This window comes from Coffea arabica, chromosome 4e, assembly GCF_036785885.1.
Source record: "Coffea arabica cultivar ET-39 chromosome 4e, Coffea Arabica ET-39 HiFi, whole genome shotgun sequence".
Lineage (NCBI taxonomy): Eukaryota > Viridiplantae > Streptophyta > Magnoliopsida > Gentianales > Rubiaceae > Coffea > Coffea arabica.
The window spans coordinates 18,551,035-18,567,835 of record NC_092317.1 but is presented as its reverse complement, the minus strand read 5'-3'; the positions used below and the strand labels follow the sequence as shown (position 1 = coordinate 18,567,835).

At 39.1% G+C, this 16,801-nt stretch overlaps 1 protein-coding gene across 1 annotated transcript; it reads left to right on the top strand.

Annotated features, from left to right (window-relative positions):
• The first annotated feature begins 12,992 nt into the window (after positions 1–12,992).
• On the top strand, positions 12,993–15,353 carry LOC113740877 (uncharacterized). The gene is made up of 4 exons (XM_027268392.2): positions 12,993–13,272; positions 13,321–13,855; positions 14,009–14,372; positions 14,586–15,353. Exons 1-4 carry the CDS (start codon positions 12,993–12,995, stop codon positions 15,351–15,353), a joined length of 1,947 nt encoding a protein of 648 aa, XP_027124193.2.
• The last annotated feature ends 1,448 nt before the right edge of the window (positions 15,354–16,801 follow it).

Genomic DNA, 16,801 nt, shown 5'->3' with positions numbered 1-16,801 from the left:
AAGTTTTACAAATATTTGACTCATAGCCTTTGGTTTAAATGTACTCTTTTCACTTCCAAAACTATACTTATATTTTGTACTAGTAGTTATTCAGATTTTCTTGGGTTCCCTTAAACTTTAGAGGGGTTTAACTGTAATATTTTCTCATGGCTATTATTAGGGTTTCTTGGCGATTGAGAGTGTTATCCGGGAGGATACCTTGGACATTATTTTGCTTAAATAGGTGAGTGTTCCTTGTTTGTTATATTTCCTTGACTTATTGGCTTGTTATTATTGATTGATAATGTGTTAAGTGCTTTCAATGATTGTTAAAACGAGTTTTCTAGGCGAGTGTGTACTTTATCGCACTCGACCTAAATAAATGTGAAATTTTCAATGATTAAATGATTAAATGCTAGTTGCGCATGAATGTAAGCCGTTTGGCTGAACTAGGCCCTGTCCTTCGTTACCGATCGACTCGAGCCAGAAGCGGACTCGGTCGGGCGATATGGTGACCCTGGGTGTGAACGTTGGTATACTCGAGTATTACCTTGTAGGTTAGTGGAGTCTGGAAAACGTCCAGGAAGGGGTGAATGAAATGAAACGAACGAACGAACGAGGGTTTTACTTACAAAAATGCATTTTCAAACAATTGGAGGAATAAGGGGAAATGTCAGGAGAACGAATGAACGAACGAAAGCATGGCTCCCTGTGAGCCCGTATCCTTTTAATGAATGTGTTATTATCGCTTTCCATTGTAAATGTTTCTTGAATTATTGATACTCTATGTTTAATGTATTGGATTGATTGTTTGGTTATGTGTTCGGAACCTCACTGAGCTTTTAGCTCATCCCTTTAGTTTTGTTTTCCTTAACAGGGAAGGCGAGCCAGGACGGGAGTTTTGGATCGACTAGCCTAGACTAGTTTCTTGGTTTTCTTTTGTAATGGTTCTCGCCCTAGTGCTTGGCACGGGTTGGATGTATGAAGAATTGAGAACCTTTGTATATTCGATGTTTGTACTCTAATGTACATAAGTTTTGCGTTAAGTTTTGGATTGTCGTTATATTTATTCCTGTATTTTATTTCGATTTTAATTGAGGACTGAAGTGAACGACTGAGTCCCGGCGAGAGTTGGGCAGGCGGTCCGCCGAACCCTCTGGTTCGCCTTAGGGGGAGGTGGGGCTGTCACAGACTTTATGGAAAGGTGAAATGACATAAAGCTATCTTTGGTGCAAAAAGTCAACAAATGAATAGTGGGTCATTAGTGCTCCTAATTGAGCTTAATTCAACTCACTCACCTCTAATCCCTCAATTAACTTTTCTTAGTCTATAATCGATCATCCTTAATTCTCCAAGACTACTGCACTCTCGGACCGAATTTTGCCTCGAAAAATGTGTACTCACTATCTCTCACTAAACAGGCCGTAAAAAAATTAAATTTACTAGCCAGCGTTTTAAAAATATAAAATGAGATAGTGTTCCATGCAAATGCAATTAAAATGGATGAAATAAATTAATTTGGAGTAAATGAATAAATAATTAAATAAACCAGTGAAATAAATGAATAAATATAATAAAAATAAAAAAATCTGGGTCCTCACAGAGTAAATCAAATTAGATCATAAGAGTTAATTCTTCATTCAACTATAAATTTGCCCAACACTAACTATTATGCTCTTGCCTTTCTATTAGGAGGAAACCTGTTCTCATGACTCTATATAATCAACTCAAACTAATGAGAAGGCTTTGATCATTGTAAATGAACACCCATCAATGGTTTTAGCTGTCAAAATCAATGCAACTTTAAAAATTGTAAGTATTAGAAAATTCTCATACTTTCTATAAGGATATTTTTTAACTATTACATCACATACAGATCTTCCTTTGGCAACACAAATGTTTTCAATTGTCGTGATTAATCCTCAAATCGAAGAAGTAATGGCACTTGGTCATTGATAATTACGCAAATCTATCTATATTAAGAAAAAGGCCATTGATAAGTACAACAACCAGACCACTTAAAAATGTACTTGATACAGGTTTCATAATAATATACCAAAATTAACTCAGATGATCCACGACAGATACTTTTTCAATCCATGAACTCTTCTTCCACCTGTGCCTGACAATAGGATCACACGAATTCCAACTATCCTTTAACCTAGAAGATTTGTAAGCTTTGACAAATCAATAAAGGAATCAGATCCTAAGTATAAATTCATAATACAGACTTTGAATTTCACTATTCTTATCTTAACAGGAAAAAACAGCTTGGATTAAAGGCATAGTTGAAATCAACTATTGACAAGTTCCTTTTTGGTATTTAGCTTATCCTAACTACTATTAGCCAAACAATTTCATCAAGACTTGGGGCATAAGGTGCCAATCTTGCCAGTTAGAAATTAATCTCAATCTTACCTTAGACATTAACTTTGCTGCTTTAAGTTTTTCACTATCATTCATAGGCTTATATTACCATCACAATAACTGATGCAACTAGTAATATAAATGTCATAGCTCTAGTAGAAGAAGATGAGAGATTAATCCTTGTCACTGCTATCCAACTCCAATAAGTTAATAATGAGGTGCAACATGTAACGAAAAAATAATTTAAAAATTTAATCCTCTAATGCATTTCTACCCTTGTTAAATAGGACATGAATATACTCCATAAAATAACACAAACTCAGGGAAAAGTGCTACTATGCTATATTAAGAAATCATTCCATGGACGAAAGCAATGAAGGGAACGACTCATGCTTTGACCACTAGCTACAATTGTGAAGAACTACCTGCTATTCAGTAACTTCAAATTAACTTGCATATAGTATAAGTAGATTTCAATCCTACGATAAAACTAGAGTTAGCTCTATTATCCAGCCAAAGCTTTTTGGATTAATGTCCTCTTTTGTTGTGAACTACAAAACTCTTGTAGTTATCAATTATCATCTATTGTAAAAAATATCTAGACCTATGAATCTATTGTTATGTTTAGTTTGTTTGCCTAATCTCTAGCAGCATATGCATTTGACTAAAGATGTAGCTGCAGCAGACAAATATTCTGTTCACTTAGAGCATCAATATGAATAGCAATTTAGCTCTTTTGTATCTGTATTACAATCTATAACTTCTTGCCTTTAACTTAATTCATTTCTTATATATAATTCAAAAATCAATAACAATTCTCCAACGAGCAAATTAATCCTAAGTGTGACACTTTGCCAAGACTAAATAAACCGTTAACATTACTCATATATGGCAAGACTAAATATTAAATATCCTACAAATACCACCTTAATCTCTATTTCCCCACTTATGTAGGTGGGCTATGCATAGCTAGCCAACTCTAGTATAATTAGAGCAAAATATTTCAAAATAGCTATAGAGACTTAAATCTTAATCAATACCATAACAGATAACAACAATTACGCCTTATCATTACACCTAGTTATTTTTTACTGTTATATTAAGGTATCATAGAACTATTTGAAATATATTTTAGTAAAGGTGGAAGGAATAAATGTAATAGTATGAAATTAAGTAATAGTATTGCAAAATTTAGAGAATAAAAAAATAAACAAATTTAAATTTGAGTATGGAAGCGAAACAATGTACTCCCTTTATCCCATATTGTTTGTCATGCTTTGGAAACTCAACTTTTTAGTAATAATAGAATATTGTGCTATTCTTTTTTCACTTTATGCTTAAGAAATATGATTAATGTGTCTGATACTTGAGTCTGGCATATGGAGGTAGGAAAAGTGCAGAAAGTAGTGGGAGGTAAAAAAATGTGTTTAATGGATTGCTATATTTATGGTTTGGAGAAAATGAAAGACATAAGGCCCTACATCTAAAGTAAAAGGCATTAAACTTTTCTTGATTTGGTGAAACTCATGCATTCATTAGCATGAATTGTATATAATGTACTAAATTTGTATCCCTTATTTTGCTTGTAAAAATCTTGATCAGACCATAATTTGTAAGAAACTAATATTTTACACAAGGATAAAGCTAAGAAATAGATGAAAATTTTCTTTGCTATTTTTTTGTAAGGTGACAATATTTTGGAATAAATCAAATAATAAATATAATACTTTTATTGGGATGGAGGTAGTGAATGACAATATGAAAAAAAAAAAGCAAAACTGAACATCATTAATAATTAAAAATGAATAGGTTATACCAGTATCGAAAGCAACAACATTGAGCACTAAATTGAAAAGACAAGAAAAATCATCTGCACCTAACAGTGACAACATGTTATGCAATACTACACATTTGAAACCTTTAATTGCTATTGGTAGCAACTTAAATAGTAGACACTTAAACATAAATAGAACAAATCATATTCATATGTACTTAAATAAAAAAAGTAAAGTCAAATGACCAAAAAATCCATTGTCTCATGAAATATAAGTACAGTCCATCAACACAAAATCTTAGACCTATTAACTTACGTTACATGATTGCCGATCTAGTAGAGCATGTTGACACTACTACATTAGTATGACATGGTTGACAGCGGTAATTATATTTTATCGTTGCACCTACTTATTTCCTAGTATCAAATTAAGATATTATAGAAATATTCAAAAGATGTCTTATGGTCAAACGAGAGTTGTGTGTGAAAAGTTGACAAACGGTATATTAGTTATTATAAATTAAATATTTTTAGACAATTATTTTGACTTCTACACATGGCAACTAGATAATGTTTTAGAAAAGTAGGAAATTTGGTAAACTGATAATCTTCAACAGTGAAAATAGGACTAAATGTAAAAGTATAAAGTTGTGTAACAACATTTGTGTGGACAACATAAATAAACAAATTTAAATTTGAATATGTGTGAGACCCCGGTTGCCCTAAATTGGGATTTTATGTGAAAATAATATGTTTTAGTGTGATTTTTATTCCAAATAATCCGAAAATCCCTAATTGGGAATTTGAGAAACCCTAATCGCTCAAAAATCGAAAATTTTTAAGCGAAACCCTAGATAGCCATTTCTATTGCAATTGCATGTTTGAATGTGTATTAGACATGTGTAGGTATGTGTTTGTATAGATTGATATTAGGTTAAGGGGGTTCAAAAGGTTAGAAAACCCTAAACGGGGAGAAACCCTAGTTAACCCTTGGTTTAAAGTGTTTAAGTTAGTTTATACTCTCATTGTGGCCTTGAAATAAAAGTGGTTATTTGGTTGATTTTAAGTGTGATAAAGATTGATTTAGAATAAGTAAGGTTTAAGGGTGATTAGTGCAATTGCTAAGTGAGATTAGGGCATTTGGATTAAGCTAAGATTAAGTCCTATGGAGTAAAATGATAGAAAATGAAAGTTAATAGGGCAAGAGTGGAGGATTTGGCAAGACAAGGTTGCAAGGACTTAAAGGCAATTCCTATGCTATTTTGTGATTGGTTGATGTAGGAAAATATCTTTAGTTGTTGGATGGGTTTGTCTTATAACCCTTAAGTCATAAGACATAAGTGTCATAAGTCAAAACAACAAGAGAAAGAAAGAGAGAGTGAGCCGTGAGAGAGACAAGAGAAAAGGAGAAGAAACTTTGCAAAATTCTTGCACTTGGAGCTTTCATCTTTGGTCTTGAAGCTTGCTAGGAGCATCTAGGAGCTTGGTGGAGATTGTCCTACTCTTGTACTACATCTTAGTTGGAGGTAAGAAACTCTTCTTGAAAGTTGCTTGGAGGATGAAGGCTTGTAGCCTTTGAAATTGTTGATTCTTGTTGTTATTTCCTTTGTTGATGATATAGTTGTTGTGGCGACCCCACTTCCCCCTAAGGCGAACCAGAGGGTTGGCGGGCCGTCTGCCTAGCTCTCGCCAGGACTCACGCAAGAAATCTAGCCCAAATCCTTCCGAAGTATAGCCTAAATTATTACAGTATTGATCCTCCAAAATAGACCAATAACTAAGACCACATTAACTTCAGAGATAACAGCACTTTAAGATAGCGACTCGTCGATGCTTAAATACCTTACGCGTTACAAACCACAGAATAAAGTCAAACAATCCCATTTAACAAATTCATGCAAGCCAAATACATTCTTACAAGCTAAGTAACAAATTTACACAAGCCACATAACCAATCTAGGGTTTACACTTTTCCAGCTTCAAGTGGCAACCCGAAACAAAACTACATTGTTTAATCCGAAATACATTAATAACAAGTAAAGTAGATTTCAGGCCTTTCTCATATGCCAGAACCTGTCAAGGAAAACAAAATAACGTGGGGTGAGCTAAAGCTCAGTGGTGCCCCAAAACATGCAATTACATAAGACAAGTAGCAAATATTGATTTCAACTAAAGTAAACGATTAGGAAAGCGTATAACAGCACAAGGTAGGATACAGGGGCTCTCAGGAGCCATTCTCCACGAACTTGATCAAAATTTTCCGTAGTTGACCCTCCGTCAACTTTCACTACCTACGGTCCATGTAGAACGCCACTTCACACCAGTTCCTACCTCCATTCATACCCCTGTCCCGGGCCCGCACACCAAAAATGATAGTGGTAATACTCGAGTACACCCTTTTATAAACTAGTCGAGGGATTCACCCAACGACGTCACAGACTAGTCGAGGGATTTACCCAACGACGTCACAAACTAGTCGAGGGATTCACGAAAACATTTCACACAAGTCACCACTCGAACGGCTAGTGTGATAAAGTACACACTGCTCACTTCGATGGATCAAAAACCACTTTGCAATTATCATATATCGAGTCAAGAAAGCACTGTAACCAAATAGTCATGAAACAAGCAGGGACACTCACCAAGAGTGAAGCTCAGATGTCAAGCTGGGAATCGAAATCCGCGTCCTCACTAAATCCTAGAAAACCAAGTTTTAAGAACTATAAGTTTTCTATTCAAATTCTAGGTATATAAATATAAAGGTTATCTGGTATATTACTAATTTATTTCCTCGAAATAATTCGACAATCCACTTAGGATTAAACTTAGTAAAAGTAGTAAATTGTTTCATATGGCTTTCTTTATAATACTTTTCTTTCTCAAAGTGCCACTAGTACTTTTTTTTTATTTAAAGTAAGTTTTCTTGCCGAGCAGGTTTTCTACGCTTTTTAGTTAAAATTATTAAAATCTCGTATTTTGTCAATTTTCCTCTAGACATCTAGCCAGGGACAAATTTTAAGGAAAGAAAAGGAGGTAAAACAAGACTTAGGGTTTTAGAAACTAGTGAAGTCGTTTTCTAGAAGTAATAAGGTTAGTTTAAGCTAAAGGAAGAAATATCGAGTCGGCAAAGTTTAGAAAATTTCTACACAAGACTTTCTAACGTTAACGTACAATACCAAGTTTTATCGTTCGATACTAGGGCGAAGATATATTTAAATAGCTTGCTTAAAACTTTCTCAAGTTCACAGGACCAAAACGGATTTCTTACTATTCCGATTCACAAGCACATAATATTTCAGATTTGTCAATATAGCAAACTCACATTTCAAATTGAAATCTCACTAGGGCTTCGTCAATCATTAGCCCTAGGTTTCAACAGATTCATTTCTGATCAAAATTTAAACAAATGACCAAGGCTTCGTCAATCATTAGCTCTTGGTATCCAACAGGCTCATATCAGATCACAATTGAACAAAATAAATGCAAGGCTTCCAAGCAGTTCCATCGACTAAACCGCAAGGGTTTTGTCAACCAAGTATAAATAATAACAAGTAATTCCACCAGTTAATTTCATCAAAACTTTAATGTTTGTAAAAATTACTCAAATAGCCAAACTGGAAATTTTCCGGCATCTACACTTCAACATTTTTGGTCCAATCTTCCAACATATCAAATGTTTCATAGCTAAACCACTTACACGGCTTAAATACACATTTTCCATGCATTTCTAAACCATTTTCTTCCAAGGAAAAATTCCAGAAACAAGTTAAAATTTCCAACTCCAGTCTCTCGGCTACTAGCAAATTTTCCAGCAGCTTAATTGATCATCAATCCAACTTTTCCTTGGCTAATTCAGTGTTTTAAGTACTCAAGTTCGACATGCAAACACTTAGCTAGCTAATTAACATTTCTAGTTCAAAATCATATTCGAATAACAACTACAAACATCCCAAAAATCCAGAAATTTGTCCAGCTAGCCTCGGATGAACATGCATGTAAGCTGGTTTCATTTTATTTTTATTTTTCTTGCCTAACCTAGCTAACTATCCTCATGCAAGACTTAATCACCTAGTGTTTAGTTGGTTAATCGAAATTACAAGCTCAGATTACTTTAATTAAGCAAGATTAAGTCTGCATTTCCTAATCAACTCTCGGCAATTTCTATTTCCTTCCGAATCAGATTTCTTAAGCTATCAATCTCATCATCCGAACGCACAAACAATACATGCATGTCTTAATCATCTTATTTTTTTTTACTTAGTTAATTACAATTGCATGCTCAGATTGTCAAGAGATAAATGAATTAATCTCAGCATTATCCCCTTAAAGTCTCGGCAAACCCACTTTCTGCGCACATCAGAATTTTCCTTTCCTCAATTACTCATCCGAACGCTTAAACATTACATGCAAGCTCCTTAACATCTTTACCTACTTGTAGTTAGTCAGTCTAAGTCCAAGATTTACCTCGAACTGAAGCTTATACGCGTGGCACAAAAGCTGTCAAGTTTCCTCCTCTCTCGGACAGCTTATGCACTCGATGGTTGTAGTTGTGGAGTTGCGGTTGGAACTGATGAAGATGGTGACGATCAGCAGCTGATTGAGGTTAAGAAAATGCAGAAGGAACTCACGCAGTGTTTCTCTCCTTTCTTCCCTCTAGCTCCCGGACAGAACAGAAAAACTACAGCTCGGGGTTTTCCTTTTCTTACTCTCGGATACAGCAGGCAGCTCTCTTCTCACGGTCAATACTCACGAGGTAAGGTGGAGTGTTTGAGAGAGGTGATTCGCATTGAAGAGAGGTTGAGTGTTGGAGAGGTGAAAGTGAAGTGTGTTCGGCCGAATGGAAATGGCTATGTTATAAGGTTGGCCGAGAGGGTGTTGGTGTGGTTGCATGGTAATTTTCCGAAATAGTGGAGGGGTATTTCGGTCTTTTCACATCTCCTCCTAATTTCTACTCAAGTCCTCAATTCTAACTTAATTCCAAAAATTATCCCAAATGTGATTTAAACGCCTAATTATATACTAACCTTGCGAAAATTTAATCATTGGGAATTTTCACGTCCTAAGTATACTTAGTATACTTGTATCGATTTTGTCTAAAATTTATCGATTGCATCTTAATACTAAGGTTCCTCATAACCCTTTACATTATTAACGATTAAACTAGCTATCGGAATTTAAAGAATTTATTTTTAAGGAATAAAATTAATTTAACTCAAGATTTATTAATTTAGTATAACAAAACCAATTAATTTAATAGTTTAGCACAATTATATTATTTTTCACATAAAAATTAATTTTTTCGCACTTATTTAAAAACAAATAAATAATAAAAAAAATAATGCTAGAATTTATTAAAGAATAAGAAATGCAAATGAATTATGCACTGAGGTATATATATATATATTTCGAGGTTCTCACAGTTGTAATTCATGGTGGTTTGTGATGATATACCATGGTGTAAATTGGAGGAAATTTGAAGCCCTAGGTTCGGCCAAGACAAGTTTCTTGGCTAGGGTTTCTTGTTGTGTTATGTTATGGTGAATTCATGTTGTTTGGCTTGCATTTGGAGAGGTTTTATGGTTTAATTTTGCTCAAATTGGATGTCTTGAATTTCGGCCAAGATAAGACAAATTAGGGTTTCTATGGTTTATGTTAGATTAATGCGTTGGTGGTGAAATTAAGCTTGTAAATGACTTGCTTAAGTTGTTAATTTCGTTTGTTGGGTGAGGTGTGATGGTGTCCGAAATTTGGGTAAGAAACCCTAGGTTGAGGGGCTGATGTTTTGGGTTTGATTAGGGCTTAAATGATTATGCCTTGGTTAGATATGATTAGCTTTGGTTAGAGATGTTAATGAATGTAGAACTTGCCTTTTGGTTAGAAAAGGTTAGGGTTTAGGGGCTGTTTTCATGAGGTATTTCGGGAGTCTTGTTAGGGCAATTAGGGAGTGCTTTATATGTGTTAGAATGGTGTAGCCATGGCTTAGAATCTTGTGTGTGTGGTGCGAATTCGTTTCACGCGATTGCGCGCGTTAGTCCAGTAAAACAGCAAACCAGGACAGTTTACAACTGGAACTTTGGATTCGAATTTGACAAGGTTACAAGCTGATCGGGCTTGTGACCAAAACCCCAAACTTATAGCCCTATATCAGAGCTTTCCAACGCCTTTGGAATTTCATGAATCGGATTTATAAAACCTGAGATATAGCCAATCAAACAGGGCCTGTCCACGAAAATGACCTTAATCTGTCCGAACCTGTTTTGGTCTAGATGACCTATTTACGTTTGGATTCAGGTTTTCCAGCCTTCATGAAAGTTGTTCATCTTGGAATGAACTTTCTAACTGTCAAGTTTCAGATCAATTGGATATGCGTAGCATGTAAAAAGGCCAGCACCCCTGAAACTGACCATTTGACCTTGGACAGCTTTCGTGACCCAATTTGTTTGGTTCGTTTAGTACTGAAGATCCCAGTTTCAGTTCTTCAGGTCTTCACAAAAGTTATAGTGTATCCTCTTAGCTTCGAAACGGCATCTCATACGCCTTAAATCGACACTTGTAGCCCAACTTATGATCAAAATGAAAAGAGGTAGCAAATCTGCCATTTCCGCACTAACGGCCGTTTCCGTTTTCACCGACCGTTTCCGTTTCCGTCTGTCGTCTCCGAGCGCGCGTGTGTCATTTTTGTCGTTTTGCTTATGATTTGCTATTTGATAACCGTTTATGGTCTAATGTGACGCAATCTTCTATTGCAGACAGCGACGAGCTAGAGGCGGCTGCTGGGGCCTACTAGCGGAGTGGACGACGCTTTTGCTTAGTTATAGCTCTTTTGTACTTTTGTAAGTATCTAGGGATATGTGTCTAAGTCAACGCCCTTATGTGTTATGCTTTGAATGAAAGGGACTTTAGGCGAGGGTGTACTTTATCACACTCGACCTAAACCCTAAAATATACCTGTACTTGTACTTGATATGTGTAAATAGCATGCTGTTGGGACTGAACCCCTAGAGCTTGTAGCTCGGGGTGACATGTGATATGTGTGGGGCCCGATCTCAGGACCTAGTTGGACTATTCGAGCCGGCAGGGGCTTGGTCGGAGCTAGTCTAACTTAGACTTGAGATCATCAGGTTAACTAACTATGTGAATTGGTTTGTGAACCAAATATGTGAACCTGTGTGCATGAACCAACCTTGCTCGAGCTATTATGTGTGTGTGGGTGACTGGCCAGTGTGGGTGCTAAGGTGGACGGCGGGTTGACAAGTGGAGCTCTACGGACCATAATTTGCGGTCGACGGACTATCGGCAGGTGGTCAATCATGACAAACTACTTGGCTTTGAAGCCAATCTGTATCCTACATCTGCGTTATTATTTTGCTTTTAACTTGGCATTATGTGACTTTAATTGCTCCTACCATGTGAAATTTACGCTTTTACCCCTGCGTACTTACTAAGCGTTTAGCTTACCCCTTTCCTTTGTTTTCCTTACAGGGGTCGACGCGGGGACCACATTTGGACGTTCGACTAGTTTAGTTAGGTTTAATACCTTTCTTTGGACAATTGAAATGCGTGCAATAGTAATAGTGATACGTGTTCGGACCCACCTTAGGGTCCACCTTATGGTTATAGTTGTAGTGATAGCATGAAGCCGTAGTCCGGACTTCTACTTTTGAATTGTACATAGAACACTTTTGCTGCTGTATATGATGTACATAGTGAACTTTTGAGCATGTATATAAGGTGTATAGTAACCGTTTAGGTGTGAATAGTTGTTATTAGTTTTTGATTTCGAGTCCTGGCGCGAGCTAGGCAGACGGCCTGCTAAGTTCTTTGGTACGCCTCTGGGTACGGTGGGGTCGTTACAGGTGGTATCAGAGCACCTAGGTTAGAGGATTTGGGCAATTGGGACATATATAATAAGCATTAGGGTTACGTGATTCTGTTAAGATTGAATGATCTCTTTTAAGCTGAAATGCCGTCGAACTGACCAGATAATGATAAAATTTGGTAGGGATGGAGCCTGGTGAGCCTAGTGGATCCGGATCAGGACCGCGCCCTCCAAGCGCTGGGGGCCCGGTTAATCAGGTATTGCGCCGTCGAGTGCTGCGATTCCAGAGGAGGGCCAGGGGACCCTATGTGATGTACTCACCGTTTGGCCGAATGAATCGGCCATGTGAGTGCAGGCATACTTTTGGCTACCCGGATGAGGTGGTTCTAGCTGTCGATGACGAGCGCCGTCGCCTGGCTAAGGCGAACATGCGTTTGGGCCGTTCGTTAGCAGAGGCCAGACACGTAGGCCATGGGCAGGCCATGCGCATTAGGGAAACTGAGCAGAGCCTGAGAGAGGAGGAGGAGAGGACTGATGCCTTTCGTCAGCAGCTTCACGAGACACAGCAGCACTTTCTAGCGATGAAGAGGCAGATGAGAGAGCGCGTTCGGGGGATCATGCTAGATTGCGAGGCTCTCTTAGACATGATTACTGAGGCACCACCTCGTGCTATCGGTCTGGAGCCGATGGACGAGGTCGACACCCTAGGATCGGTTGGGGACTAGGGCCCTAGGGGAGGCGTGTAGGGCCGCTCTGGGATTTTTGTTTACTCCTCTGCTACTCGTTTGGGTTTTGTTATGTGGTGGATTTGGTCAGATTTTGGAACCGTAGTGCTCTTGTATGTATTGGGTTTTGAACCGACCGGATGTCGGTTAACTTGTATATTGTTTTGGCGTGCTTTGTAAATGACTTGTATATATGCAGTATGACCTTTTTGAGGTTATCTTTTGTGTGTTTCTTGTATTTCTTGTTATGTTTCGATTTCTTTATTTCGCTTATATCCGCAGTACTAAATACACACATTGTTTCAATTATAGACCTTTTTGAACTTAAATGGACGCCGGTGGTCGAGGTCGAGATAGAGGTAGGGGGCGTGGACGAGGCCCGGAGGGAGAGAATGAGAAAGAACCCGACCAAGTAGCTACAGCCATTCAGCGGATAGCTAATTTATTGGAGAGAATGGTAAACCAACAAGGTCAGGGGCAGGGTCAACATGCTGGGAACCCTGGGGATAACACGGGGAATAATGATAGAGAGGACCGTGCGCTAGAACGGTTCCACAAGTTTGCCCCTCCTAAATTTGTAGGTGGGCCAAATCTTGACATAGCCGAGGGTTGGTTAGACCGTATGCTAGATATCTTTGCCGCATTTGGATAAACAGAGGAGCGGCAAATTTCTTTTGCAGTTTTTCAGTTTGACGGAGCCGCCCGGACTTGGTGGAATGTAATCAAGGCCAAGTGGGAGCGGGAGCAAACTCCCTGGACCAAGGAATTTAATGAAAAATATTTGCTGCCGATAGTACAAGAGAGGCGGGAAGATGAATTTATTCGCCTGCGCCAAGGGACGTCAAGTGTGGCTGAGTATGAGACTCAGTTTACCAAACTGTCCCGTTTTGCTCCGGATTTGGTACTTACGGAGGAAAAACGAATTCGCCGCTTTATTCAAGGATTGAATGTGGAACTTCAGGAGGCGTTAGCGGCCGCCCAGGTGGATACATTTAGCCAGGCGCTAGAGAAGGCGCAGAAGATAGAGGTAGCCAGGGGTCAGGTCAAAGCTTTCCATGATCGTAAACGAAGACAACCAAGCTCGAGTACCTACACCCCTGGACAGAGCTCGAAAAACGAGCCACCTACCAAGTTGGGTAGAGGAGCAGGAGGTCCACAGCCAGCAGGAACCCCAGGCCGAGGAAATTTTGGGTGAGGTCCGGCAGGGCGAGGGCCCCAGAAAGGTGGTCAGCGCGGAGGACCCAGTGTAGGACCCAGGCTGACCTGCGGCTTTTGTGGAGGCAATCACACCTCCGATAACTGTTGGAAGCAGAGTTCGGTGTGAAACTGTTTCAAGTGTGGCAGCACGGAGCACTTGATTGCTCAAAGCCCCAACCTGCAGCAAGAAAGAGCCAGTACCCCTCAGTCAACAGGAACTGCGTCCAAGCCAGCCAATGCAGGGGAAAATCGACCTAAAGTGCCTGCCAGGGTGTATGCTATGGGTCAACAAGAGGTGACTGACCCTTCGGCAGTCATCAAAGATACGCTTTTTCTTTTTCGGCGTACTGCGAATGTTTTAATTGACCCTGGTGCCACGCACTCCTTTGTTAACCCTGCATTCATGGCTCATATCGATGTTAAAGCTGAAAAGTTACCGTATGACCTAGAAATCAAGACCCCTATCACTAATAAAAGTTTACTTGCCAATATGGTCTACAAGTGGTGCGAGGTATGGATTGGGGAACGAAAATTATTGATGGATTTGATAGAATTGGCTCTTCAGGGGTATGATGTCATACTAGGTATGGACTGGTTAGCCAAATACCATGCGCAGTTAGATTGACGCACTAAGAAAGTTGATTTTCATATACCGGGTGAACCCACACTCCAACTTGATGTTCGAGGAAAGTTAACCTCAGCCACTCTTATTTCTGGGATTAAGGCTAGGAAGTTGCTAAGTAAAGGGGCCCGAGGGTATTTGGCAGTATTGATTAACACTCCGCAAGAGCAGTTAAAAGTTGAAAATGTTCCAGTAGTGTGCGAATTTCCTGAACTCTTCCCTGAAGAATTAACGTCACCACCTCCGGAAAGGGATATAGAATTTAAGATTGATTTGCATCCCGGAGCAGAACCAATTTCGAAAATCCCTTACCGAATGGCTCCTGCAGAACTTAAGGAGCTAAAGACTCAATTGCAGGAACTGTTAGACCGGGGATTTATACAGGAGAGCGAATCACCTTGGGGAGCCCCGGTATTATTTGTCAAGAAGAAAGACGGAGGATTACGGAAGTGCATAGATTATCGGGGGCTGAATAATTTGACTATTAAGAATAAATATCCCTTGCCTCTTATTGATGAATTGTTTGATCAACTGCAAAATGCAGTTGTTTATTCGAAGTTAGATCTCCGGCAGGGATACTACCAATTGAGGATACGCAAAGAGGACATACCTAAGACCGCCTTTAATTCATGGTATGGGCATTTTGAGTTTGCAGTGATGCCCTTTGGGTTGACCAATGCTCCAGCCGCATTTATGGACTTGATGCATCGAGTCTTCAAACCATATCTAGACCAATTTGTGGTAGTTTTCATCGACGATATTTTGGTCTACTCTAAGACTCGAGAGGATCATGAGCAACATCTGAGGTTAGTACTGCAGACTCTTAAGGACCATCAGCTGTATGCTAAATTCAATAAGTGTGAGTTTTGACTGGAGAAGGTGTCCTTTTTAGGCCATGTGATCTCGAAAGATGGGATAGCAGTGGACCCCGCTAAGGTAAGAGCGGTAACAGAATGGAAGAGACCAGAAAGCCCGACTGAAGTCAGAAGTTTCTTAGGGCTCGCAGGATATTACCGCCGCTTCATTAAGGATTTTTCTAAGATAGCTGGCCCACTAACGGATTTAACAAGAATTCACAATCAATTTATTTGGACTCCGAAGTGCAAGGCCAGTTTTCAAGAGTTAAAAGGACGATTAACTTCCGCCCCAATTTTAACACTGCCTAATGAAAAAGACAGTTTTGTGGTATATACGGATGCATCTAAGATGGGTTTAGGCTGCGTACTTATGCAAAATGGACAGGTGATAGCGTACGCATCCCGGAAGTTAAAACCTCATGAGCAGAACTACCCCACCCACGATTTGAAATTAGCGGCTGTAGTTTTTCCTCTACAAAAGTGGCGTCATTACCTCTACGGGGTAACTTTTGAGGTGTTCACCAACCATAAGAGCCTGAAGTATTTATTTTCGTAAAAGAAGTTGAATTTGAGGCAGCGTCGGTGGATGGAATTTCTAGAGGATTATGACTGCACCATAAAGTATCATCCGGGTAAAGCAAACGTGGTAGCAGACGCGCTTAGTCGAAAAGCTCAGGTATCAAGTTTACAGATAAAAGAGTGGGAGTTACTAGAGAAAGCTGGGGAATGGAATCCTCAACTTAAGCCGGAAGGAGTGCTTTTTAGCAATATAACAGTTACTTCTACTCTACTCCCTCGGATAAAAGAAGCACAAAAGGAGGACACTCAGGTGCAGAAGTGGAAGGAGAAAACCGAACAAGGAACGATACCTGACTTCAACGTGAACTCGGATGGAATTTTGCGGTTCCATAACCGGTTTGTTATACCGCAGGACCAGGAACTGAAACGAGAAATATTGGAAGAAGCACATAGGTCAAGGTACACAGTACATCCTGGTACGACCAAGATGTACCAGGATTTGATGAAGTTGTACTGGTGGGAGGGCATGAAAAGAGAAATAACCCAATTTGTTCAAACGTGCCTAATCTGTCAGCAGATAAAGGCGGAGCACCAAAAGCCTTCTGGTTTGCTCCAACCATTAGAAGTGCCAGGGTGGAAGTGGGAAAACATCACTATGGACTTTGTTTCAGGGCTACTAAGAACCCAAAAAGGACATGATGCCATATGGGTAATAGTAGACCGTCTAACTAAGTCAGCCCATTTCCTACCCGTGAACATGAAATATTCCCTAGAGAAACTAGCTCAACTATACATGGACGAAATTGTACGCCTACATGGAGTACCAGTGAGTATAGTTTCGGATAGAGACCCTCGTTTTGTGTCACGGTTCTAGCAAAAGATGCAGGAAGCATTAGGCTCGAAACTAACCTTGAGTACAGCCTACCACCCTCAGACAGACGG